The sequence below is a fragment of the Apus apus genome, chromosome 3 (assembly GCF_020740795.1).
Source record: "Apus apus isolate bApuApu2 chromosome 3, bApuApu2.pri.cur, whole genome shotgun sequence".
In the NCBI taxonomy this organism is placed as follows: Eukaryota; Metazoa; Chordata; class Aves; order Apodiformes; family Apodidae; genus Apus; species Apus apus.
Genome location: NC_067284.1, coordinates 92,171,018 through 92,197,638, shown reverse-complemented (window position 1 = coordinate 92,197,638; position 26,621 = coordinate 92,171,018). Strand labels below are relative to the sequence as shown.

Here is a 26,621-nt window from a genome sequence, read left to right as displayed (position 1 = left end):
AAGTAATCAATAAAACATAAATCTGGTAAAACACACATTTCTTGATGCAGTTCTTTACGTACAGGACAATACAGCCAGTCTAGCAGAAGAAAAAAGGCTCAAAAAAAACTCCAGGAAAACAAGCCATGCATATAAAACACAAGTGGTCTTTGATATTCTGAGATACAGGTTTTGTTTAATCAAATTAAACACTGGAAAAATAATAAGAATAGCATAGGATAGGAGATCTATGACTTAAGCTATTATTCCAGTTAAAAGTATGTATTGCAGTGAAACTATCCGCAGCATTACATAAACTGATATAGAACACTAAGATGACATCAAAAGAAAGAAAACCAAAATTGCAGCATGAGATCATCAAAATATCTAAGGAGACATGTCCCAAAATACTTTTCCTTTGGTTGGGTAAGCTGGCACCATTATTTTCTGAATTCATTCTGTGAAATTCTGAAATAGCTTATTCTCCTTCTGCTTCTTCAAAGTTATTTTCATAACTATGAGAAATAGAAATATTTATGCAGAAAATAAAGATACCAACAAAGTGAAAAAGAATTAAACACAGAGGAGTGATCAGCCATCCAGATAGCTAAAACTTTCACCCAGGCTCCCATTCTCTCTTAACTTGATTACTGTTCTATGAATCGTATTTCAGTGTCAAAAGCCCTCACAACCCATCTCTACTATCACCTTCATCTCTCATTCACTAAATAAATGCTGACCTGCCAATGCTAACCATCTAGATCTTCTACATTTTAAAAAGTTTGTGTCCTTCTCTCCCATTTTTTGTTCTGAGAGATATTTCCTGACAGATTACATGAAGCTGCCTCAGTATCTCACCTCAAATTTGGTTTTAATCCTTTTTTTTCTGTAGTACTTGTTGAAAACTCAAGAAAGCCAACTGAGAGAGTTGGGGCTATTCAGCCTTTAGAAGAGAAGGCTCCACTGATACCTTGTAGTGGCCTTCCAGTATCTGAAAATACAGGCCTATAGGAAAGCTGGGGAGGGCTTTTTACAAGAGTGTATAGTGATAGGACAAGTGGAAATGGTTTTAAACTGGAAGACAGTAAATTTAGGTTAGATATTAGGAAGAAATTCTTCAGTGTAAGGGTAGTGAGATACTGGAACAGGTTGCCCAGGGCAGCTGTGGAAGCCCCATCCCTGGAAGTGTACTAGGCCAGGTTGGGCAGGGCTTTGAGAAATCTGGTCTAGTGGGAGATGTCCCTGCCCACGCAGGGGGGTTGGAACTAGGTGACCTTTAAGATGCCTTCCAACTGCAATCATTCTATGATATTTTGACTTCACAGTGTGCCTGAACAGATAGTTGCTCTGCTGCAACTGAAACTTAGCTTGCTGGTATAAAGGCAGGGAGAAATAGTGCACAGCAAGAGAAGCAACAATAACTAGAGACAGCACTGCAGTAGCATAACTTTCAGCATGAAAACAAAGCCTCCTACTAAGTCAAGTTAATACCCATGTACTAAGCTTCATCTATCTCCTGTGTTATACCTATAGTGTTTGGCACAAGCATGGGGAGGGTTTTGTTCTGTATTTATAAAACTCTTCATCACTGTAGTGCTACAAATAAATTGCTTAAATGCCTGGAACAATTCCTTGAACAGAAATATTCATATGTTGAATCTGCAATTTGTTATTGGGGTTTTTTATCCTCTAACACATAAAATGGTGTACTTTGCTGAGCAATGCTGGATTTTTTTCTTTGTTTGAAAATACATTTCCATAGTTAAATTTTAAAATTATTGAGGGTTTTTTGGGGAAAAAAAGTTGGGACACCTACTATACACTGTATTTCCACTGGAGTTATTTTGCCTTTTAATTAAAACTTTAAGAAGCCTACTTATTCTCCCACCTGAAAATAAATAAATAAATAATAAAAAAGGATTAAAATGGCTCTCATAGTAAGAATAATATTAAATATTACATAACATTGGACCATATTAGCCTTGTCTCCTTCTCTATATTTTAACACAAGTATTGACCGATTTCACTAGTACTTGCTTGACGTAACAGTGAAACAGTAGATTTGATTAATTTTTATAAATAAAAGGACCTTATTGTGACAGTTATCAACATAAAAGCTGTATGCTTCTAAGCAGCTGCAAAAAAAAGTTACTTGCTGTTTGTAACAGGGAATGTGTCTTCAAGTGCTAGTCATAGGCTATTATAATCTTCTTTACCACATAACAGATACTAGCAATGCTGCACCAAATTATAGAGCTGCAAATTCTTGCTTAAAAATTTCTCTTACTAAATTAACTTAGGTACACAAGCCTCTGGGAATTTCTTGTCCCATTCTTGTCAATCTTGTATCATCTTCAAAATAGCACCAGTATTACTATCAATCTGTCTTCCTAACTCTGATGATACCAATATGGAGGAAGTACAAACAGAAAATTGGAAATTCTAAGTCAACTGATGTCTTTCAGTGCTTATTTAAAAATAAGAAGCTCTTAAGATTGATTAAATCCTTGTATTTAGGTGACTACTACAATTTACCATTAAACTTATGCTTTGTATATTTCACTACCTACACTGCTGAAGAGCTTTGAATTAGCTGCAACAGGCTTTTCCACTGAAGCGCAACAAAGCTACTAGAAAAGTAGATGCAGAAAAAAAAAAAGAGGATAGAAAACAAAGGAACAAAAAAAAAAAAAAGACAAATCTGGAAACATGACATGAACTCTCACAAGCTTAAGGTACACAGTAGTATAGTTGTCCACAGAAATGGTTTGATGTATAGTAAACGCCGTCGAGGACTAGTGGACAGAAGACAATGATGCATGACGGGTCCTAAGTGCAAGATATCTTAAAAAACTTCGTGGGGGAGGGAAATAAAAAGTTCAAAGAAGAACCATGCACACGGTCAAACACTTGGAAAAAGATGGAGTCAAAAGCTTCATCTATTTCACTGGATGAAAAATAAGAATAAAAACAAAGAACAATAATAAAAGATGAAGGGAAAATGTAGTATGATAAACAGGTTTGTTCTCCCTATTTCACAGCACAAGAACAAAAGGACGTAAAAAGGAAGTAACAGATAGGCAACTAAAAACAATAAAAGTAATTGCCATTTGTTACACAATTCCATTGTAGAATTACTTGCCACAAGAACTCACGAGGACATAAAGCATTTCAAGAGATATGAAACTGTAAGATATTTTGGAAAATATACCATGTGCTTCACAGGATAAATCTTTAAATATTCAGGTGAAAAACTGATTACACATATTATTTTGCCCTTCCTCTCCTTCCCCAATTATTCCATGGTATTCCCAGCTCTCAAATTTTTAGAGGAAACTTTTCAATAAGTAGGACATTGGATTAGGTCTCTACATTATATACCTTGAAGACAATTCTTGTATTTTCAGAATGGGAGATTGTGTCTTTATTTTCTTTCACTGAAGTAACAGGTTGCTGCTTCCATCAGTTAAGGTTGCAACTCATGTAAAGCTATGTTTATAAATTCATAACTAACTGGGATGTATATTTCATTATCAATATTCATAAACATTTCTGTCTGCCACAATGAAAATAAAATTGTAATTCCTCAGTCATAAATATTATCTTCATGCACAGTAAGTAAACATTTAGATTTCAGTAAGAGGCTTCAACTTTGTAACCACATGGGCAGTTCCTTATGTACACTCAACTTACTTTCCTAAAGCATTCAAAACAAACTCACACTGCATTCCTGTAAACACATGTACTGTATACAGTGTAGCAAGACAACAAATCAACAGAGCTAAAATTGCAAGATGAAAGATAGTGGAATAACTGACCGTCTGTGTTTTCCTTAAGCCCAGCCTTTAAAATATTCTCTGCTACAACAGAAAAAAACAGTCCAAATGACAAGAAAAGCCAGTATTAAGATCCCACAACAAGAGACCATTTGCATAAATATTTATACAGACGACTATTTAGAAGTAACTGCTTTCAACTTTATTTTTAGCTTTTGCAAAATGAAAAAAAACACATTGCCCAAATATTCCTGTTCATATATAGTGCTAAGAAAAAAAGTACGTCTAGTTGAAAGACTCATGGGATTCCTGGATACTTACAAAATCTTTAATTTAAAAACAGTAAATATTCTGACAAATAACTACATGCTTTTCAACTTGATCAGGTCTTATGTCGACAGCAGCTATGACACCTACACTGCAGATAAAACAGCCTGAGAAAGGCAAGGAATTGTTAAAATACAGGTGTATCTACATTTTATTGCTTTTGCTTCAAATAATACATGAAATTGTGAAAGTTAAGGCAATATTAAATGTATGAGAGGCAGGGGCTACAAAGAAAGATCCTGTGATTTGTGGGACTCCTCTGGCCGACTCATCTTACAAACCGAAGAAAACCTCTTCTGCAGCAACTGATCCACGTCACTCCAGCATTAACTGGGTACAGAAGCCAACTCAAGGATCACACGGCCAGACTACCGTAATTAGGCCCAAGCTGCGTCTTTTTCAGATCACTGCCAGCAAGCACCATGCCAGACCACTAGCATGTATACCAGGCAAGGCCAAAAAGGTTCACAGATCACACCCACCTTGCCAAATAGCACATACAATCGATATACTGAGGTGAGATAAAAAACAATGTTAAAATGACCCCAAGCACAAGCCCAGAGGAGGCGGGTGGTGCGTCATTCCCCATGAGAAGGTTAAGGCAAAAGGGCGCTGACCCCTCGGCCCTCTGACCCCCCAGGCCCCTGCGTGGCCCCGCTAAGCGCGGGACGGGCTTTAGCCGGGGCGCAGTCAGGAAGGCGAGGAGGCAGCGAGGGGACGGGCCAGGCAGCGCCTCCTGCTCCGGCCCGGCCGGACCCGCGGCCACCAGGCACCGCGCAGGGCCGGCGGGTCCGCGGGAGCTCAGCGGGCACCCGCCGCCGCCGCTGCCACCCGCCGGGAACTGAGGGGAGCCGAAGGAGCCCGCACAGCGCTCCGAGGCCGCTGCGCCGCGGCCGGCGCGGGCGGAGAGGCGGGCAGGAAAGGGCGGACCCGCATCCGGGCTGGCTGGCTCACTCACCTATCATGGCGGCGGCGCGGGGGCAGGGGACGCCGGGGAGCCGGAGGGAGGCAGGGAGGGAAGGAGGCTGGCGCGTGCCCCACGCACGCCGCTCGAGCGCTCCCTCGCCGCGCCGCGCGACTGCGGCCCTGCCGGCGCCCGCGGCGGGGACTGCGCATGCGCCCCGGGGGCGCGGGGCTCTCTGGGTAACGTAGTTCTCGCCTCTTTACACCGCCCAGCTCCCCTCACGTGACCGCCTGTCCCTCTCCACCCACCCCCGTCCCCCCGTGTTAATTATTTTCTGTTAATTGCTGTGGAGCGGCGCGGCGCCTGCCCGCTTCCCGGCGTGCCCGCGCGTGGGCTGCGCGCGCCGGGGGGCGGGGGGTGTGTCTCGTGGGTTCAGCCCGTGCTTCCCCCGCGGCCCCCGGGGAGGGCGGCGGGTTGTTGACGTGTTGCCTAGCGACGGGCGCGAGGCCGCGCGGCGGGCGGCGCAGGGGGTGGGTGAGGCGGGGCAGGGGAGGCCGGGGGGCAGGTGGTGGCCGGGGGCTGCGGATGGAGAAGCAGCAGCGGTGGCGAGGAGGGCGACGGACAGGGTCCAGAAGGGGCTCGGGGGGGCGCGAGGGAAGAAGTGCCCGCGAAGAAGTCCGCCAGGGGCAGGGAAAGCGCGGGAAGAGCGCGTGTGAGGGTGTCGCGGGTGGGGAAGGCGGCGGAGGTGGACCAGGTAGACCTGCTGTGTTTTCTAACTTGCTGAGGCGTAGCGTTGATGTTTGTTTGTTTGTTTGTTTGTTTCCAGGTTGTATTTTGTTTCTTGTCCGTCGCGGGCGCTGGTGGGGAGACAACAATGGAGAAAGCGGGGTCCAGCCCCTCAAAGCCCGTCGATGACGGGTGCCCCCCGCAGCAGGAGCCGGCGGGGCACGAGAAGAAGAGCAAGCAGCAGGTCTCCGACGGATTCACTGTTAAAGCGATGATGAAAAACACTGTGGTAGGTTTGCTGCGAGTGTACAGGTGTTGTAAATTAACTTTGATCTCACACGTGCAGGAAATATAGTGAGTTAGAGCTGGGGATAAAGCACGTCAGGAAAGCGGGGGAGTTGCTAAAACTTTATCTGGAGTTTTCTGAAATCACCCTTAAGGCTTTACGGAGGTATTATGAGGTAACTGCCTGTGCTGGTGGAAGCTGTGATACTTTGCATCCAGATGTGTTGCTTTGATGCCACAAGTTTCCTGTATTGTTTTGTACTGGCAGCGCACGTTCTATTAAACTGTCAGTTAATAGAATTGCGTGCGAGGCTTACTACCTTGTGTTTAGCTAAATGCTGCCAAATGATATTGCAGGATTACTTGGAAGTGTTTTCATATACTGGCACAGCGTGGTATAAATTTGATGTGACTGTCACATACAGTGGCAAAGATCCGGAAAGGACATGATTTATTTTTTTTAAATAAGCTTGAAAAATAGTAAAAAGCTTCCACGTGGTACAAGAGACTACTAAACTGGAAATCAACATTAGTTCCACATCTCATAGTTCAAACACACAGAGGATTTGATCCAGCAAGCTTCACTTTCAGTAAATGGAACCAATTTATAATTAATTTAGAGGCATGTGTGTGAAAATACTAGGATAAAGGCCTTTTAAATTTGTTTATGCTCTTTTATTTAACTACTTTTTTCAGATTTTAGGAATAAGAAGAAGCTTCTTTTTCTTTATTTGGACACAATTCAAGATGTTAGAAAAGTGTTCTGTTCTTAGGGTGTTTTTAAATTGTGTATTTTTTTTCTGACAACTGTTATGAAATACATTATTTCCCTTGTTTTGCTGAAACAGCCTTCCAGTTGCAGTTTTTTCCAGACTTGTTTTCTGTAGCAGGATCTTTAAACAAATTAGGAGTAGAAATTTATGTATACTAAAGACTTCCTCCTTATTAGTAAAACTAAACCGTGCTCTATCTTAGTATTCACCTTTGGAAGAATACCAGGTGAAAACACCCGGAACCCCCTTGGTTTTAATGATTGTTTGGCTTGTTTGTTTTTAATTCTAGAGATATGTGGAATACAGTATAACACTTCAGCTAATTTAAGGATTGATTTTTAAACATGTGTGGGAAACTGTCTTAAGAGCACAGTACTTTTGCATTACTTCCTGAAGGGCACAGTCCTGTTGCATATATACCTGGTAGCCATTTGCCATTTTTACATTTTTTCCTAAACCTCATCCCTTAGTGTAACTGTTCTTTAATAAACCGGTTAATTTGTAAAATAAACGTTGGTCTTAGTAACAGTTTGTAGGTGTGGTGAGGGTGGTATTCTAACCTCCACTCTAAAATACGGTCCTGCAGCAGCTGTTCCTCTGTGAGAGGGGAGTGCCACATGTGCCCTTGGTCTCCTTCACAAAGCCCTCCAAACTGGGGAGGGAAGTCGCAGAAGCACCTGACAGCCAGTAGCCTCCGTGGCAGCATCGGCTCATGACAACATGTTTCCTCTTCTCTGGTCAAAATTCAAGTCATGGATATTTGCACATATTTGATTACACCTTGATATGTAAAATATGCTTGATTTTGTCTAAAAGAATCAACAGTTTCAGAGGAGTTTGAGAAATACGTATTTAATTTTAAGAAAGGAGCTTTGACTTGTGAACATAACTACCTATGATTTTAATCACAATTTAAGTGTTCTTTTTAAATATTCAGGGAGTTTTAACTTTTATGTCCGAATTCACAGAATGTTAAATCATATGGTACTGTCATTAGGCAAGAGCAAACAGGTAAATCATCTGCCTTTGGAGCTACTACTTGTACCATAGATATTTTGGCATGGACCTCTGGAGATCATGTAACCCAACTTCCTATTTGAAGTACGCCTGTCACTAGCATTAGATCAGGTCAGTCATGGGTTTCCCTAGCTAAAACGTGAAACCTTTCAGCATTCCCTTACTTCTCCAGGCAACCTGTTCAATTACTGCCTTATCTGCCTGCCCCCTTGCCTGCCTCCTCTGCACCCGGCCAGAGGTAGGGGTTAGCAGTGTTCTTATCTGCTCCACAGGTTCTGCTCTTGCCTGGGTAGGAAGTAGTGAAAGTATTAGAGGTCCTGGAAAATTGATAGTGCTACGTCTGTATTTTGCAAAAGCTCCAAGTGAGGACAGGCAGCCACTGGAATAATTTCCCAGGGACCAGCGTGCAAAAAAATGGGCTAGAGTAAGGAGTATCTCCCTGCCACTCTGTCTCTGAAGAACTGAGTGTCCCTTTTCTCTTTTCCAACAACTGGTTAAATGCAGCTTCTGATTCATTAAGTGCTCACTTGTCAGAAGTTGACATCATTGATGAAGTTCTCATGAAAGGCTTAGGAACTGACTGGAGGGATGAAAGCACAGCAGGCAAATACCGTTCAGACATGGTAATTCTTTTTGTTAACAGCATGACAAGGCACGGTGTTGTCAGCAACAATTCAGCATATCCCAGGTCAAATAACTAGGTACAGATGAATAGCCTTTGGTGTAAGCATGTGGTGAGTCTTAAACTCTTAGCATTGAGTCCAACAGATTACCATTATGCATATATGACTGTAAACATTGCAGTAAGGGTTGCAGAATTTTTTGTTGCTGCTTGTGCACAGAGTGTTTTACTAAGTTGTTTTTCAGGAAGGTTGCTAGATACGGTTTTCCTTCCGAGTCGGCTTTCATCACCAGTAGTTAGTACAGAAATTAAGTACATACAATATTCAAGACATTTCTCAGCTCTGGCTAAATAGAAAATTCAGTTATTGAAATACAATACCTAATCAATAATCACCAAAAATATTTTTTTCTGAACTGAAGAAAGTGTTGTTTTCTATTATTCCAGAACTGTAAATTGATATAGACATGTAGATTAAGAGTAAAATCCAATAAAGGTCTTCTACATTAACAAGCTAGATACTGTGACATTTACATTATATTTATGCCATTTGTTTTCTCATGACAGTATGATTTACTCTCTCTGTGGTGCAACCAAATTTCAGCTATCAAAATATAACTCCTTAACCTGAAAAAAAATTAATCATGCTATTCCTAAGGACTTGAGTAGGAGAAGTTTTGAACTTTTCAGAATTTGTATACAAAAACCTTAATCAAATGTAAAGAAAGACAAAACCTTCCCATTTTCACTTAAGTGAGTGTTTTTTAAGATTTAAATGAACCTGCTAAGTAGAACTCTAAGTGCTTAGTATGGAAGACCTTGTATGTAGTTGTTAAATATATATATGCTTATCCTTCAAACTCCTAATGTTTTGAAGTACGATATAAAGAGCTTGTCATTCTCAGCTACAGTGTTTGCAATATTCTAGATGGAAAGTGAACATGTAGGTAATAACATCAGTGTACAACTGGAAAATACAGAAGCAAAAATGGTAATGGTGTGTGTGTATGCATGTATGGCTGGAGGCACTGTTTATGTATTGATGCTCAGTGAAGAATCAGGAGGACCTAAGTAACTTAGTTTTGGCCAGCTCTTCAGTCTTGCTTATGGCATTCAGAGAATACTAGTGTTCCTGATAAACCATCTCCTTTCCAGCACAGGAAGGATTTATGTATACCTCATCAAACCTTTCAGCCATGTTTGGCCCTGAGTATCTTCTAATTGTCTTTTTTTTCCTAGTACTACACTTTTCTTTCTCTCATTCCAGACATTTTTAACAATGCATCCAGGTTTTTCCCAAGGACATTAGGTCTGCAGTCCATCTGTGTTTGCAGGAATAAAGTAAAATAAGGAATCTTCTGCCCTCTGTTGTCACTGAAGAAGTGTGATGTCTCAAGAAGGCCCATACAGTTTTGTGTTAAGCAAAACAAGAGGTAGAACCAGTCCTCACAGCATCACACAAATAAAGGCTGTCAGGGCTGGAAAGGAACCACCCATCAGAATTGTCTTGAAGCTGACTAATCGGAATTGACCTATCCAGTTCAGGGTGACTGATGAATGTCTGCCAGTCTCCCAGTTAAGTCAGCAGCACATGCTGATCTTCAGTGTCAAACACTGCTCATAGGTTTAATGAAGCAAGCATTAATATCTTCCTTTTAGCTGTGCTAGAGAGAAAATAGTTCTGAAGCAAGGCTAATGCAGGCTAATGCACTCTGAAAGCTGTTACCAAGTCTGAAAGTCCTACTGCCCAGATGTAGGTCATTGGCAGAGAATTTAAATTCTGTAGAAGAACATGTTGGTTTGGGTGTTTTTTTTACTTATTTTAACTATAATTGATTTATAACTGAAGATGGCATCCAGATTGCTGTTAAGCTTCCTCTTCTTAAGGCTGAACAGCATGTTTCTCTCAGCCTTTCCCCTTGTGTCATGCATTCAATTCTTCTCTTCATATTGGTTGTCTTCCACCAATCTTGCTCTAGTATATCAATGTCTTTCTTGTACTGGGAAATCTGAAATGTGATCTTGAGCTCAAAATACATTCTCACAAGCATCAAATCAAGGCAGACGCTGATTTCCCTCAACACTCTTGATACAGCACAGAATGCAAATGCCTCATCTCTACCACAAGAGTACACAACTGTTCAACTTACTGTTCACGGGAACTCACAAGATCCTTCCTGCTAAGGTGTCTTCTGGCCAGTCAGTGCCTGGCTTGAACTGTTCCAGTGCAGAACTTTGCATTTACTCATGCTGAACTTCATGAAATTCCTATCAACCAGTTTTGTGAGCCTGTCAAGATACTTATGAAAATCCCCCTCCAACTTTGATGTAATTCACAAAGTCTCTCAGGGTACATCTGTCCCATACTCCAACTTCTTAATGGTATGGTAAATATTGAGGTATTGAGTCCTGAATAATGCTGAATAACCCCCTACCTAACTGCTAACTGCAGCTAACTGCTATCCTTTGGGACCTACAGCCCACCATTTTCTACCTTCCTTGTAGTCCGTTCCTCATGGAACTTATTTGAAGTGAATGCTGTGTAGGCTGCCCAATGGCATTAGATGCCGCACTACACATTTATGAATGTCTCCATCCATTAAGAGCATGGGTCTATGTATGAACTCATTCTATGTCAATTCCTGCTACTTGAAAGTAAGATGTCAAATGTCAAACTTCTAAAATGTCATTCTCCACCATTTTCTGAAGAGGTGAATTGCATCTCTTATCCCAGTGTGATCTAATTTTTTTATATCACTATTATTGCCCTATAATTAGTGTATCTTACATATATTATTCCTCCTGAAAGTGTGCAGGCCTTTCTGTTTTAACTGTATAAAATTTCCATTTAAAAAATATAGAGATTGTAAATTCTCCTGGCTAATGCTGTCCACAGACCTTGTTCTATTTCTGTTCAGTAGTTCTAAAGAGGCAAATTGCAAAGTAGGAGAAAAGCTTGTGTGAGTTCCCTGTCCTTTCTTATAACCCAAGACAGTTTCTAATGTTACAGCATTTTCCTTCTGCCCAGTTAACTTGCTGGGTGTTTGACTTCCATCTTACTCCTTGTCTGCCTGCAGAATGGGATACCTTCAGCTCATATTTAAAGAACATTACATCCTTCCTCACATAGGCGCTCTAAAATATGCTTCCAAGTTATTTTTTTCATGGATCTATGCTTCATTCCACAGAAATGTGTTTTGTGTTTTTAAACGTATTTTCCAAAAGGTGAGAGATAAAGCTAGAGTTACTATAAGCAACGCAAGGTCATAAGATGTGTTAGAGAGCTGGGATTATTATGGTGCTTATACCATGGAGGAGAGTACAAAACAGTAGGAAACTTTGGTTTGGAAGTCTCCCTATTCTTAGAACAATTTATTTTTCTGTGTGGCCACTGTAGAAGTGTTTGAACTTGCTCTCAAAGGACTATCTGACATTCCAAAGGGCTGTCTACATAGGAAAACTAGGGTATTGATGCTTCTTCTGGAACTTAGAGGTTAAAATAGAGAGTTGTATGGTTTCTTACCAAGTTTCTTAGGGCTGAAGTATATTTAATTGGTTTAAAGTGCCTTAAAAAAAATATATATATATATATATACACGCATAAGTAGTTCACATGATGTTTTGTGCATGTTTACTTCTTTTCTAGCTATCAAGAGGCAATAGCAATTATTAATAAAATAAACAGGGTTTTTTTCTTTTGTTGCTTCTCTGTAAATTGAAAACTATTTTACATACATTTATAATATACCTTGAGTGAAAAAAAGCAGTTGCTGAAATCTTCACTTACAAAATAAATTATATGGTTTTATAATTACTGATTTTTAAAATAATGCAAAATATGCAATTTATATAGTAAAAATATATTTCTCTCTGAAATATATATTTATGAGGCCTTAAAAATAGTTATTAAAAATTATTACATACATTTTTATTGACTTAATTACTAATTAAATTATTAAAGAAACTGCCTCTTAAAATATTAATTCTAAATAGAGGTAACTGAAACAGAGCACAAGCAATAACATTTCTTCTTAACAAAGATATTTTACTTTTTGAAAAACTGAACCTTGACTAATCATTCATTAGTTATATCTTTATCCTCCAAATGTAAATTATTTAAATGTTGGATCAACTTACTTTGAGAATTCTAACTTCAGCTTTTATTTTTTCAGCTTAGCAGGCATATCAGAATAATTTTTTATTAGAAAAAAAATTCTGATGTCTTGAGCTAGTGTTGTAAGATCAACAGCTCTCAATAGTTCAGCTTATAATTTATTTCATATAAATATATAAATATGTATATATATGTTTTGGGAGGACTACTGATAAGATAATAAGAAAAATATCACAAGAACCCCCATGTTAGAATGATTTCTACTGCTTAGAATGGACCATAATTGGAAGGTTTCAAAATCAGCTGTAATGTGAAAAAAGCAATAAACTAGTTCATATGTAGCTGTAAATGAGATGGGTTTTTTTATCTGATTGATGTCCTTCCAGTTTCTGCCCTCATTTATAAAAGTTACAAAAGTTAACAATGTATACAATAACAACCAGGCATACTCATGGATGGAGAAATATAACTGGCTCTTATTTTGAATCTCTGACTTGTTTATACTGCTTTGTTAAATAATAATAATGATAATAATTAATTAAAAAACCTGAAATGTTTTTCTGCCTTTCCACTGTTTCTAAACCATTCAGAATAAATCTGCTTACCAGCACTGTTAAATGAACATTTTTCACATTTCATGAACACTTGGGATTTTGTGGGTGCTAAAAAATTGACTGTCCAAATAGCTTTTTTCCTATAATATTCTTAGGTGGTCAGCCAGAAAAAAGAAGAGTTATTCCATTCACAGTTAATTCTGCTATTTCTGTTACCTCAATGTAGTGATCATTAATAAGCTATTCATTTAACTGTCTATGAGAAAGAATGAACTTTATTTACTCTGTAGGTCTAATTTCAACTTGCTGTTGTATAGCATTTCTTCAAATAGTAGTCATCCAGACAAATCTACTCTTGAAAACTTCCTGAAGGCTAATTACACACAGATGCATCTTATGTCAATGAAAATATCATAAATCAGGACACAATTATGAAGTTTAGTAATGCTAGAAAAGCAAAAAAAGAAAAATCGAGAAGTATTTTTCTCCTACTGTAGTTACCATTCTACTGAAAGTTCTATGATTAGCATAACTGGAATAACCCTGATAGAGATTTATGCAAACCTATAAAAGATAAATGCTGATTCCTATAGATTTTTTTTTATTTGGGAAGCTGCCATAAAATACACAGTTCACTAAAATATTTCCTGTTAATTTAGTGTGGCATAACATGACTTATTCCCAAATATAAAATGTCATTGTAATCATATGTCACTGGGATTTATTTTTGCTCCTCCAGTCACAAGAGAAGTGTAACTGATTGGCTCTTTGCCAAGAATAAAGTCCTTATCTTGAATCTGGTTTACTCTGTGATTATGATTGTATAACATTTTCCTTTCAAAAACCCTGTGGTTTTGCATTGCTTCTTGAATCAGGTACCAGCTGTTTGATTAGGCATTGCAATAATTAAGAGGCTTTGTAGATCCCAATAATGAGTGTAGAATGCAATCCTAAATTTTAGGCTCTTGATCCCCAGGGAAGAATATAGAATCTGCAGCTTAGTCCCTAAGCTGCCTATATAGCATTTTGAGGGTAAGTGCCTTAAAAACTTCTGTTCTGAGGAAGTGCTTTTTGTGTCTGTTCATTAGGAAATCTGAAGCAAATACAGTATCACATGAGCTTAGATCCATCATTTCTGGCTTGGACATGCAGGGAGGTACCCTCATTCACTTGACACCAAAAAACTGAAGACTTTTTTTGAAGAATAAAGAGCTACCAGTATTCTTTGAACGAATGAAGTCAGGACTTGCTCCCTGTGCCACTGCTATGATTGCTGTTCTCTATACTAATAAACTCTAAACTAATGTTTAGTGATTTTGGCTAATAAGTGGAAGGTCTAGATTTGATTCTTGTAGGCTGAAGAGATTCAGGTCCCCATTTCACAAGACCATCCATGTATATATATATATATCCCTCGCCTTTCCTATTGCTTTTTGATATTCATGTCTAACAGGAAAGTGGCCAGAATTAAAGATTTCAGCTTTTTTACATTTGGGAGGAGGTATTTTAGCATGCTAACTTGGCATAACAGCAACCCCTCTTTTCTCTAAAAAGGAATATAGTTTTCTGATTACTTAGTGTGTGGAAACAGCTTAGCATAGCCAGATATATAGAAAGACAGGAAAAGGAAGCATTGCATGAAGTATAAGGCTGTTGTGGCACTGCAGGTTTGAACAGAATAAATTAAATTTTAGTTAGAAGAATATATTAATTTACCTATATATTTGCATTATTCCCTATCCATTTGCAACAGTGCTGGTATATAAATTTTCAAAAATAAATGTCATCTTCTTAAAGGTTAACTAAAATAACATTATAATATACTGAGATTACACTTTAAGAAAAGCAGGTGAAAATACTGGACATAATTAAATAATTATTCTGGAACTATTAATACCTTAAAAAGGTAATAAAAAAGTGGCTAGAAAAGTAAACTGCTGCAGTATAAATATTTGATTCCCAGTGTCTGCACACCTTACTCCTTTTTCATTTTAGAGACATCCTGGAGTTGATGCTAGCAAATTTGCTTAGGATGTTACTTAAGTTGTCATCAAGATTCTATGTAATTGCAAAGTTTCTTTTGTGTCATCTCAAAGCAGTGTTAGCATTAATTTAACATTCAGGGAAATGCAAACTTGAAATAGCAGCTTGAACAAGAAGACCAAATTGATATAACAGGTTTACTATAGTATTTCCAGCACCAAACAAGATTTTGTCATGCTCATTTTGTTAAATGCTTAACAATGCAAGACAACACACCAAAATGTTAATTCACATTTTGATGAAAATGCTGTATCAATTTAACTAGTTTGTAACTTGAAAATATGCTGATAAATAGTTTTCACAGCACAATTGCGAATACTTATATTAGCAGTTATTAAAATAAAATACAACAGCATTTTCTATCGATTGCCAACAGAAATGTAATTGAGAATATATGTACTTTGAGAGCTTTGTTGGAAGAGTCATGTCAGAAGAGTTAGCAGTGACTTCTGTGGTGCATTTGCCATGTAATTTGTTTTTATGAATTTCAAGTGCATGTTTGAAACTACTTGTTGCAATAGAAACATGCAGATGTGGACCTAAAATAATCAAATTAAAAAAAAAAAAAAAGTGATATGCATTTACACTGAGTACGTCATCATCTCTGCTTTTTGGTCAGTTCCTGTGTTGTAAATTTTGAATTCTAGTATATTCATTCCTATAAATAAAAATTTGGTAAACATAGCACTACAAAATGGTCATACAGTTAAGAGCTTGTTTCTGGTGTACACATTAGAATTAGTGAATTAATACAGAAAGCTCTCAAAAGTTGATTTTAGATGCTGATATCTGTTCTCTTTAGTAATGTGCAAAGCTTTAACAGAAAATTTCCATAACAACCCAAATAAAATACTCCCTATATCGATGTTCTATTTTAGAGCAGTGCTGATATCAGTAGTCTTTAAGGTTATCATCAATCATATTATATTTAATAATGCCTACAAAACAGTCCTTCTACAACGTGAGTAGATTAAAAAAACATTATAATATAGTTTAAAAACCTTTATTGGTTTAAAACAATTATGGTTTAAAAAACTATAAAGCCAAGCTTGGACTAATCACCATAGAAAAAAAATTAATGAATATATATGGCGAGGTGAGTTCAGTGTATTTCAGTGCTTTGTCACAGGTGATGTTGCCATTGATCATTTATCTTCCAAGCTTTGATTTTCTTTTTTTGTTGAAATTTCATATCCAAAATAAAAGGAAAGTTTTCAACTTTATATTAAGATGCTGTCTTAATGCACTGCTCATTTTAAAACAGGTGAAATGAAAGTAGACATTCGCTTAAAACAGTTTTTTCATGTTGCAGTTATCAGCAACACAGAGATAATGCCTTTGTCCTGAATTTTGATGTTGGTCCTACAAGCACTAGAAATATCAAATGTATTTTGTTTTACATTATCTACACAGATCTTAAATGTCCTTGATTAATAAAAATATATATGACAGCAAAGGATAGCTTTGCTTTTAATCTTGTTATAAAGACGATAAAAGCAGTTCACGTTATGACTCTAAGATGTTTCCTGAGGGATCAAGAAGTCTGCACTTTTCTTATGATTGACCTATCACCTTGAAAAGCAGTCCTGAAGGAGAGCTGCAAGTGCAAGACCGCTGTCAGGTCAACCTGTCGTGGTGCTGACAGGTCTCTGATATAAAACCCAATTTACTGCTTAAGAAGCACATCCATTATCCTTCTGATTTTAAAATAGAACATACATCAGCAAAATGATAAAATAAAGTACTTAAGAATTATGAAAGTCAAGGACTATTTCATATCAGAAAGTCACAACCTTTTTTTGCATATTACCGACTAAAATTACAGTGAATGTTAATATTCACCTGTGTCTTTTTTTCTTCTTCACAAAAGTGAAGAGTTTTCATTGGTTGAACTTTAACTGTTGTAATTCAGCTTCTATTATATGGGTATTTGGATGAATCAGACTTTTTATTGCATTAGGAGTTGAAGAGGTTTTTGGAAGTGTGGGTAACTTTAGGCAAATTGATGTGTCAGATTTTGGGAAAAAGATCTTTTTGATCTTAATGAATAAAAAGCCACCAAAAACAAGCTATGTTTTCCCTATCGTTATGTTTAATCTTAATCTCTATTTGTAATTTAGAATATAGGAAAATTCCTAAGATTCATGTTTAAAGGGATCTGTAGAGTCTTCTACTTAATATAGTTTCAGTTCTTGAAGATGGAGAGTTTAAGACATTATTGAATGGAGAGTAAAAAGGTAAAGCCTATTAAAATGTTTTACTTGATGACCTTAATAGATTTAAGTGTTAAATTGGATATTCTAAAATAGTAGGAACAAAGTACTGATTATGTTTCTGAAATGTCCACCAAGACTGATGGAAAACAACATTATGAATTTCCCTACATGGCTTGTTTGAGCTATCACAGGTGTTACAACAAAATGTAATTTTATATAGCTCAGTGCAGGGTTATACAATCTGCAGGCCACACGTGCAGAGTAGATTTTAAAAAAACAACAACTGTCTATTACTATAATTAAAGTATTAAGAGATAAGTAGTAGTGGGCTGTGGTCTAGTATGGAATGGACTAATATGAAAACTACACTTATAAACAGAGAGTATTTTAAAATTATTTTTTCAAATAAGAATATCAGCAATTGGGGCTCAGTCTTGAAGATATTTTCTTGCATTATATGTAATCCCATTATAACATAAGACGTGTAAAGGGAATGTTTACCCCTATTTTGTGTGCATTTTAGATTTTTCCAAAGTACAATTATTCTAGAATTATTATCTCTATGTGAGATAGTAACTCTTCTCCTATGTGTATTTCCATAAGGAGTTGAGGAGAATGAGCTTGTAAGAAAGAGTTGTTCTAGACTAATTAATGCATATTAAATATTTTGGAAAATTTCCAACTATAAATGAGTGTTAATGATGTTCCCTGCAGACTTGATCCAGAGACCACTGGATTTAATTGCCCTTGCTTCAATGAAATTTCTTTCAGAACTACTGAGTCAGCTTTTAGTATTTTCTAGAGTAGATACAGATAAGGCAATGTGCATTTTTTAGTAGGATTTAATGGGGCATTCAGATGGTTTATTGGATTCTCAAGAGTGTAGCATTGATTGAATTTCCTTGTAGTTGTTTTGCTCCAGAGTGAAAGGAGAAACCCCTCTACTCATTAACACATGTGTTTTGCAGCAACCATTTCCAACAGCTTCCTCCAAAAGCAGCATTAAATCCTCCTTTCTGCGGGTATGCTTCCATGAGCAGGTGAGCTCATGTAACACTGCGCTGCTGCCAAAAAGAAGCCTTAACGGTTTCTGTTTTTTCTCCCCTGCTTTTCATTGTGTAGCGTCTCTTCTTGTGCCGTCTTTCCTGTTCATCTGACTCTAGTGTAAGCTGGTTTGGCTTGCTAGCCCAGCAGAAAAGTAACATCTTTTTTCTCCTTGATTAGTTTTCTACCATATTATTGAGATAAAATTAATTAACTCAAAGAACTCTCACAAGCACATCAGCCAGTAAAAGTCAGATATTGGGAGTATGAGTCTCGTAGGGAGTGGAGAAAAAGGAAGCTTCAACTTTAAGCACTGGTGAGATGTTAGATAAGCTTACTTCAAGTACAAATGTTGTGATAGCAAAGCCACTAGTGAAGTTTGCACTTGACAGGGTTCCCTTAAGGAAACACTGGCAGACATTATTTCTTACTTCCAGCAATGGAATTAGGGCACAAGTGTAGGCTTTTCTATAATCACATCTAAAAATTTTAAATTAAAAAAAAAAGTCTGTTAGGATTAATGTTTTATTAAACCCATGATTTTGTCATGAATTGTTCCTTTATCCTCTATAGGATTATTAAATCTTTTTTTCTCCTTTGTAATACATTCGGTTTTTACTGGGTGTTCTGTTCAGTGGTATCGGACAAAAAATGTTCAGGCTGTGTGTGCATGCACTTTATCCTACTCTATTTCTCATGCACACACACATGCACAAAATTCTACATTCATCCATCTCTTTGGTGATATACTTTGCAGTATAATATAAACTTTATATAGTATATCTGTACTCTTTTGTTTGCTCTGTGTGGTTTTCATCATCTAGTTTAATTCTAGACAATCCATTCCTAATGGGCACATAAGCCAGTGGGTTGGACACCATGTAATATTTTCAATATCATTCACTATAAGCAGGAAAAAATATTACATAGCCATGAATTTCATTTATGTTGTACCTCTTCCCAGTATTGACTTTCTGTGGATAAATTATTAAAAAAATACTAGCTTTTTTATTAGCAAATAATCTCTTTGTCAGTGAGTTAGCATTATCAATATTTTCATCATTTTAGTTAAGGCTCTTATATTTTCTCTAAAAATACTTTTATCTGAAGAATTTTAATATATTTATTTTGTTAGTTTTTACTTTCATGTCCCACTTCTGATTGAATTTTTGGTAGTAACAACAGGTTAGTGATTCTTCCCTTCTAGCATAATAGTACTGTTATCCTTTTCTTGAGCTGTTTCTGAAAAATCGTCCTGAGCATTTCTAGTTCTTGTCTTTTTTCCAGTAAAGTGTAATTTATTATTCATCAATTATGATGTCTTTAAGATGTTTTAATAATTTTCCAGGTTCATGTTGCAATAGTATTGTAGCATTTCATGCTTCCTCCCTCCCTGTTAGGGTACAGAAAGCCCCATAAAACTAATGAATCAATTAAGATGTAGGAGAAGATCAAGAACAAACCAATCATACTGCAATTCTTCACCCTTGTGTGTGTATTGGAACACCTAACTTCAGGCTGCTTCATTTATATGCTGTCTCATTGGTTGCTACAGTCAGGAATAATTACTGCAACACAGCTGATTCAGAATCAGGGCTTTTTCACTGTTAGGGAAATATTTTTTTCAAATTAATTGCAACTTTCTGCTGCATTTGTACTGGGGCAAAGTTTTATGGTAATATATTTAAATTTTAAAATAGTTCCTTTCTTAGCATCAAATATTCTTTACTGCCATGATCCTGAGCTTGTTCCTTAGCATTCAGAAATTCTAAGCTGTTACACAGCACACCACTGTACTAATGTTACCCTTCTGGATCAGTTTCTTCCTATGAGTAAAAACAAAGTAAGCCAGAGAAAGGATGACTTCTTTGGTTTTTTGGGATTGCCTTGTCTAAATAGCTTCTAAATTTTTGATAAATATGCATTACTGTACTATTCTTAATGGTGTTACTACAAATTTGTATCACATTATCACTAGAAGCCATAGTAAAAGAACAGGATCTGCTGATGGCACTGTACATTTTGAAAGAAAAGCTCAGGGATTTGTTTATAGCTGTTCCTTTAAAATCTTAAATATATCTTATGCATGTGGTAGAAATATTTGAAGGCAATTATTTCTCTGAAACAGAAGACTGAGGAGCATGGAGGAATATTCTGGAAGAATATTCTCAGAAAACTAAAGAATTGGAAATGTATATATCACTTAATGATCATTGGTAACATATTTCCATGTTGATGAGAAGTTTTAAGTTTTTGATAAATTAATAAGAAAGGATAAAATAAGAAATGTGAAGCAAGAGTTTTAATAGTTCTGAAAACTAAATTCTGTGTTATCAGCCAAAATAAGATCATGCGTGGAAAGTTTATCTAGTTCATCAACTACTGTGATTAAACTTATCCATATAGTTAAATGCAAATGCTGTCAGTGAAAATGGCAGTTTGTATTTGTCCTTGTGCACCATGTTACTCTCATTCCATTTGTCTTCAGTTTTACTATGTCTAAACCAGTTTACAAGTTGACATGCTGGATAATAAAATTATTTAAATTATTTCTTTGTACATCACTTTTAAGCCAACTGAATCTTTATTTGACTGAAAATGAAAGCTCTTTTATTTCTGAGCTTTAGTTATATTTAGATGTTGACCCTTTCAGTACTTTAAAAAATGTGTTACCTGTCATCTAACTCTTATCATTGCTCTAATTTTGGATTTTCAGAATTCATGATGCAGTTAACTCAAAATGATTTTGAGCTCCACAGAACCTATAGTTTTATGAGTGCATTCTCATATTTGTCTTCTTAGCTGCAATCTGCTGAAACTGGCAAAATCACAGAAAATATGTACTGGAACCTTGTTCTTTGGCACCAGCTTTTACAATCCTATTGGCTAACTGTACCTAATTTGCCTTTTGTATTTATTTTAAAAAATATATGTAAACACCTTTGGAAAATTATTCCACATTCTTTAGGTAGATTCTATTTGTTGGAGATCTAAAGAAGATGGATTATTTTTTATTTTTTTCTTATGAAGGCACTCTTGGTTTTGATAATCCAGTTGTCTTCTAATGACCCTTGAGTTGAGGATTCATGTTCTGCAACCCCTGTGGGAAGTGGGGAGATGGTGCGTGGTTCTTTCTGGACCTCAGTAAGAAAGGCCTGACAACGAAGTACATAGTAAAACAGCTTTTTAAATGAAACAGATTTAAAAGGTGAATATAGATAGCAAAAAAAATCTTACATCCTTTCAGCTGCTGGGAGTCCTCCTTTTATGCAGCATCGGACTGACCCTTAGATGGATTTTCCCATGGCACACTGCGCACATTGTGTCTTTGGAGAGTTTGGAGAGTGCCTTTTGTTTTGTGCAACAAACAGAATAATGTGTCTTCTCTTGACAGGTTGAAATGTTATCTCTGTCATAAATTCACCAGCACACAGCACAGGCAGTTGTGGACCACTCCAGCAGATTACCTTGTAGTGGCATCACACTAACACATGAGCTTCTCAAGCCTTAAGCACAAGATCCAAGAGGGCAAACATGGCTAGCTTAAGATCTCTAGGAATATAGTATCTTCCCCAAGACTGCCAATACATTCATCTGGCCAAATGTAGATGCATACCAAAAAATTATGTAAGAAAAAAATGAAGTATCCATAGAACTTACAAGAGATATTAAGTTAGAAAAATTAACAGCTCTTCCTGCCTATGGTGTGATTTAGCTTATCGTCCTGGGACAGACATAAATTTCTAGCACGAACTGTGCAACCAAAGCTAGCAATATTTTATGAACTAATTGTTGTGAATCAGTATGATTTGGTGCCACAGATTATTCTATGTCTACTGTCTAACTCTATTCTAAATGCAGGGACTTTACCAGGAATCAGTCCTACATATTTGAAGTATAGGATCTTACTTCATTTGCTATTTAATCTACATCTTTAAAATGTTAAAATGTTGAATTATTTGTATTGTCCTTTAAGAGGAACTAAATTAAAAATCTTATTTTTTATCTGAATAGTTCAAGCTTAGCAAGGCATAAAAGCTTTTCTTCTCCCCAGCTCTCCCTGTTTCTCCCTGTCTCTCCCCATCTCCCACCTTCATTAAGTCATATTTGGTCAGTTCATGGTCTCTCATTTCTCTGTCTTTTCTTGTTTTGACAGGATCTGGGTTATTTGGGTGTGTGCACTTTTCTATCTGAATAAGAAAACTGATAAAATTGCTAGCCTGTGGTTTGTGTGAGGCCTATTCTTGTATAAGGCATCAGATTTTGCAAAGATATGTTTAAATCAGTCTGTTTCTTGTCTACAAGGAATCAACAGCTTCAGATTTGTTTTTTTTTGTTTTTTTTTGTTTTTAATTTTGGGATTTTTTTTCAATTTTGAGATTATTTGACAGAGTTTTGCTATAATTTCAAATTATTACATAGTGGAGGGTTCCATTACTCACTGCTAAATACCAGGTGGAGATTTAAGTCAGTGTTCCATGGAAGCTGTCTTCTAAAAAGTGTATCATCTTATATCATGTTCAGTTCCTGTACTATTGTCTTGTTCATGTTACACAAAAGGTATCTTTTAAAAATTTAAACTTCAAAAAATAATGGAGAATTTGCTCTACTGTATATAACTTGCTAAAAAATTTTCCTCTTTTGAGTTACATTCGTGTTCCAATGGCAGTACTGAAAATTGATTTCTATATGTGAAAGCTGAACATAAATACTTGGAAGTAATTCAGTATGTATTTCACATATTGCACAAATGAGCAATTATTGAACTTACCAGGCTTTTAGAATACTGATCTTTATCACAAATATACATTTTTCTGTTTATTTTTTTAGAGATTAAACTTGATATTTCTAAAGACATCCCGCAAAGCTATATAACATGGTCTCTGCTATCTGGTTTGTTCCAATATCAGTTGTGATTAGTCTGATAATCTTTAATATTCTCTGTAATCCTCTCCAAGTCCCTTTATTATTGCAAACTCTACTCTCTGAACTCAGTGTTTTTATTATGCCAGTTGCAATCTGGATTAATTTAGGAAATTAGTTTTTCTAACTGATCGTATGCTCTACCTGTGCATCTTTGCAGTTTCTTTTTCTGGCAATACTGTATAATCCTTTGAAGCATCTTTTGCAGAGATTTTTAAAATTTGTGGACACACCAGTAAACATATAATTACTTTCTTCCTTATGTTATTACTAGCTGGAAATATTTTTCATTGATAAATATAAAGCAAAGATGACTGATTACATAAACTTCAGATTTTAGAACCTCATTTTTTTTCTGGAATGAAGGAAATAATTAATTGCAAGTGTTTTGCTCAATGAGTTTAAATGAGTTTAGCTTCTGTTGTTCCAAAAGTGTTTACAAGACTATCTGAATTCCCTCAATCTTATTTATTGTGCTGATTTCTTGTGTAAATATTTTCAGTGACTTGACAATTAATTTTAGTGTGTATATTCAGTTTTATACTATAACACAGTTTCAATTAGGTTAGCTTCTAAATAGTATCTTCATTCAATAGTATCTTCAATCCATATTTAGTCTAATGTGTGGGGAGAAGACAGGCTGTTCTCCACACCATCTTAGTAAAAAAAGTAGCCACCTAGCAGAAGACCATAATATCTTTTGAAAAAGAAAATACAGTGCAGAGTAGGAAAACTATACTCAAGACTTTGAAGAGGAACTTAAGACTGTGAGTACTTTGTACCGGACAATAAAGTGTGAGATTGCAAGTACTTTGGCATATAAAATGAAAAAGGTAATATTTGATCTGCTGAATATTTTAATTGTTTCCAAAAATCACAAAAATTCACCAAGTGATCTGTTGTTAGTCAGCTGTGTAGAAAATAATTTTTCATTGGATTAGGTTTCTTTTTCATGGAAAGAAAGCATCCCTGAATTATAAATGTTATCTGTCCACCTTATGAGAAAGCATTTCCATGTAAGTTTGTAGAGAATTCCATATGAAAATAAAGATAGAAAATTTAACTATAATGTTATAATGTCTACACAATAGGGCCCAAATAGTGATGGTCAATGGTGCCAAGTCCAGCTGGAGACCTGTAACTAGTGGAGTCCCTCAGGGATCAGTGCTGAGTCCAGACCTGTTCAACATCTTTATCAATGACCTCAGTGATGGGACAGAGTGTCTTCTCAGCAAGCTTGCTGAGAAGCTGGGAGAATTTCCTGATTCACCTGAAGGCTGTGCAGCCATTCAGCAAGATTTGGACAGGCTGGAGAGCTGGGCAAAGAGGAACCTAATGAGATTCAACAAGAGCAAGTGCAGAGTCCTGGACCTGGAGAGGAACAACAAAATAAACCAGTACAGGCTAGGACATGATATGCTAGAGAGCAGCTCCATGGAGAAGGACCTTGGAGTCCTGGTAGACAACAAGTTATCCATGGGACAACAATGTACCCTTGTGGCCAAGAAGACCAGTGGTATCTTGGGGTGCATTAAAAGGAGTGTCTCCAGCAGATCGAGGGAGGTTCTCCTCCCCCTCTATTCAGCCCTGGGGAGACCTCACTTGGAGTATTGTGTCCAGTTCCAGGCTCCCCAGTTCAAGAGGGACAGGGATCTACTTGAGAGAGTCCAGCGGAGGGCTATGAGGATGATTAAGGGACTGGAACACCTGCCTTGCAAGAAAAGACTAAGAGACCCAGAGCTTTTCAGTCTGGAGAGGAGAAGACTGAGGGGGGATCTAATTAATGTCTATAATTACATGAGGGCTGGGCATCAAGAAGGCAGGGACAACCTCTTTTCACTTGTGCCCTGTGTTAGGATGAGGAGCAATGGATTCAAACTCGAGCACAGAAAGTTTCAGCTCAACATGAGGAAGAACTTCCTTACTGTGAGGGTTACAGAGCACTGGAAAAGGCTCCCCAGAGAGGTTGTGGAGTCTCCTTCTCTGTAGACTTTCAAGACCTGTCTGAATGCCTTTCTGAGTGATCTGCCCTAATTATGTGTGGTTTTTGGTCCTGCTCCAGCAGGGGGGTTGGACTCGATGATCTTCAGAGGTCCCTTCCAACCTGGGTAGGAGGGGGAGGGGATCAAGAGCATTGTTTTTAGATCCTGAGTCATATTGTGACACTTGGCAAACATCAGGAGAGAAATCTAGATGACACAAAGTAGTTGCACTGTACTCCAGCAGAGAATAAGAGATGGAGGGCCTTCTGAGAGCAAAGCGCTGTAGAGCAGTTTGTAACATAGGCACCTTTGGCTTATCAAAACAGCTTATCTTTTCCCCAATCTAAAATAACATTTCATAGGTGATGAAATAGATTAATTCTGCATGCAGCTTATGACTTACTTTCAGTAGTGTCTTAAGGCAATAATGAGTTACAATATCTTTGTACAAAATCACGTAATATTCTGTGATTCTGTGATTCTGTTTGTAATCAGTATAATGACAAATCAACAGCAGGTAAATGTATTCTTCACAGCATTAAAATTAAAATTCTTATTAAAATGCTGTATTATATTGAATACATTATGAAATGTCAAAAGTCCCATTGAAGTTTTAATTCCTTCTGCAGCTGTTTATATCTTAGGAAATGTATACAGTGAATGGAAAGACAGTTATGAAGTATCTGCTTGTTTCCTTTAGAAGTTCCAGCCTTCTGAAAAAAATAACTTAGCTGGTGGGGAAAACTTTAATTTAATGATAACTATCTTAGTTAGTTCACAACTAATATATATATTTTTAAAGCGAAATCACTATTTTTCAAATATTTTTCAGCTATACTCAGATTACTGATACAGATACATATTTTTACCATAAAAATTCTGGATATTCGGAAGAAAAATAAATGTGTAATCTGTCCTTTGCTTTTGCCTGATAGCAAAATAAATTATTGATACAAGATCAATTGTTTATGGGTAGCTCATCAGGGTTTTTGTTCTGATCTTGTCAGTCTTGAAAGAAGTGAGAATTTTATTGAGACTGGTGATGCATCTGTAGCTTTATTAGCTGTTTGAGAATCTACAAAATATTGAAGCTGTAATAAAAACCACTTTGTATTTCCTCGTATCAGCAAATTTCCTAGAATGATATATTCTTTTTGATTGCTACAATTCTACTGCACTATTTATATGGTTTCAAGACACTGATTTTGCAAGACAGAATCACAGAATTGCTAGAGTTGGATGTGACCTCTAGAGATCATCTAGTCCAATTCTCTCATTGAAGTAGGATCACCTAGAGCACTTTACACAGGACTGTATCCAGGCAGGTTTTGAATAT

General features: G+C 36.9%; 2 protein-coding genes across 4 annotated transcripts in view; one reads left to right on the top strand and one right to left on the bottom strand.

Annotated features, from left to right (window-relative positions):
* The window catches only part of PRKN (parkin RBR E3 ubiquitin protein ligase), a 705,342-nt gene extending 700,167 nt beyond the window's left edge, over positions 1 to 5,175 (bottom strand). Inside the window, exon 1 of the mRNA XM_051615355.1 lies at positions 5,041 to 5,175. Coding sequence (XP_051471315.1) covers positions 5,041 to 5,047 — 7 coding nt within the window. The 5' untranslated portion in view covers positions 5,048 to 5,175. The remainder of the gene's footprint in view (positions 1 to 5,040) is intronic.
* Positions 5,176 to 5,429: 254 nt separating this feature from the next.
* PACRG (parkin coregulated) overlaps positions 5,430 to 26,621 on the top strand; it is a 201,107-nt gene continuing 179,915 nt past the window's right edge. Inside the window, exons 1-2 of one of the 3 annotated variants that reach the window (XM_051615471.1) lie at positions 5,430 to 5,516; positions 5,813 to 6,001. In XM_051615471.1, the coding sequence (XP_051471431.1) occupies positions 5,861 to 6,001 (141 nt within the window). In that variant the 5' untranslated portion in view covers positions 5,430 to 5,516; positions 5,813 to 5,860. Of the gene's footprint in view, positions 5,517 to 5,575; positions 5,613 to 5,704; positions 6,002 to 26,621 lie in introns of those variants that run through there. The other 2 variants (XM_051615470.1, XM_051615469.1) reach the window with 2 other exon arrangements.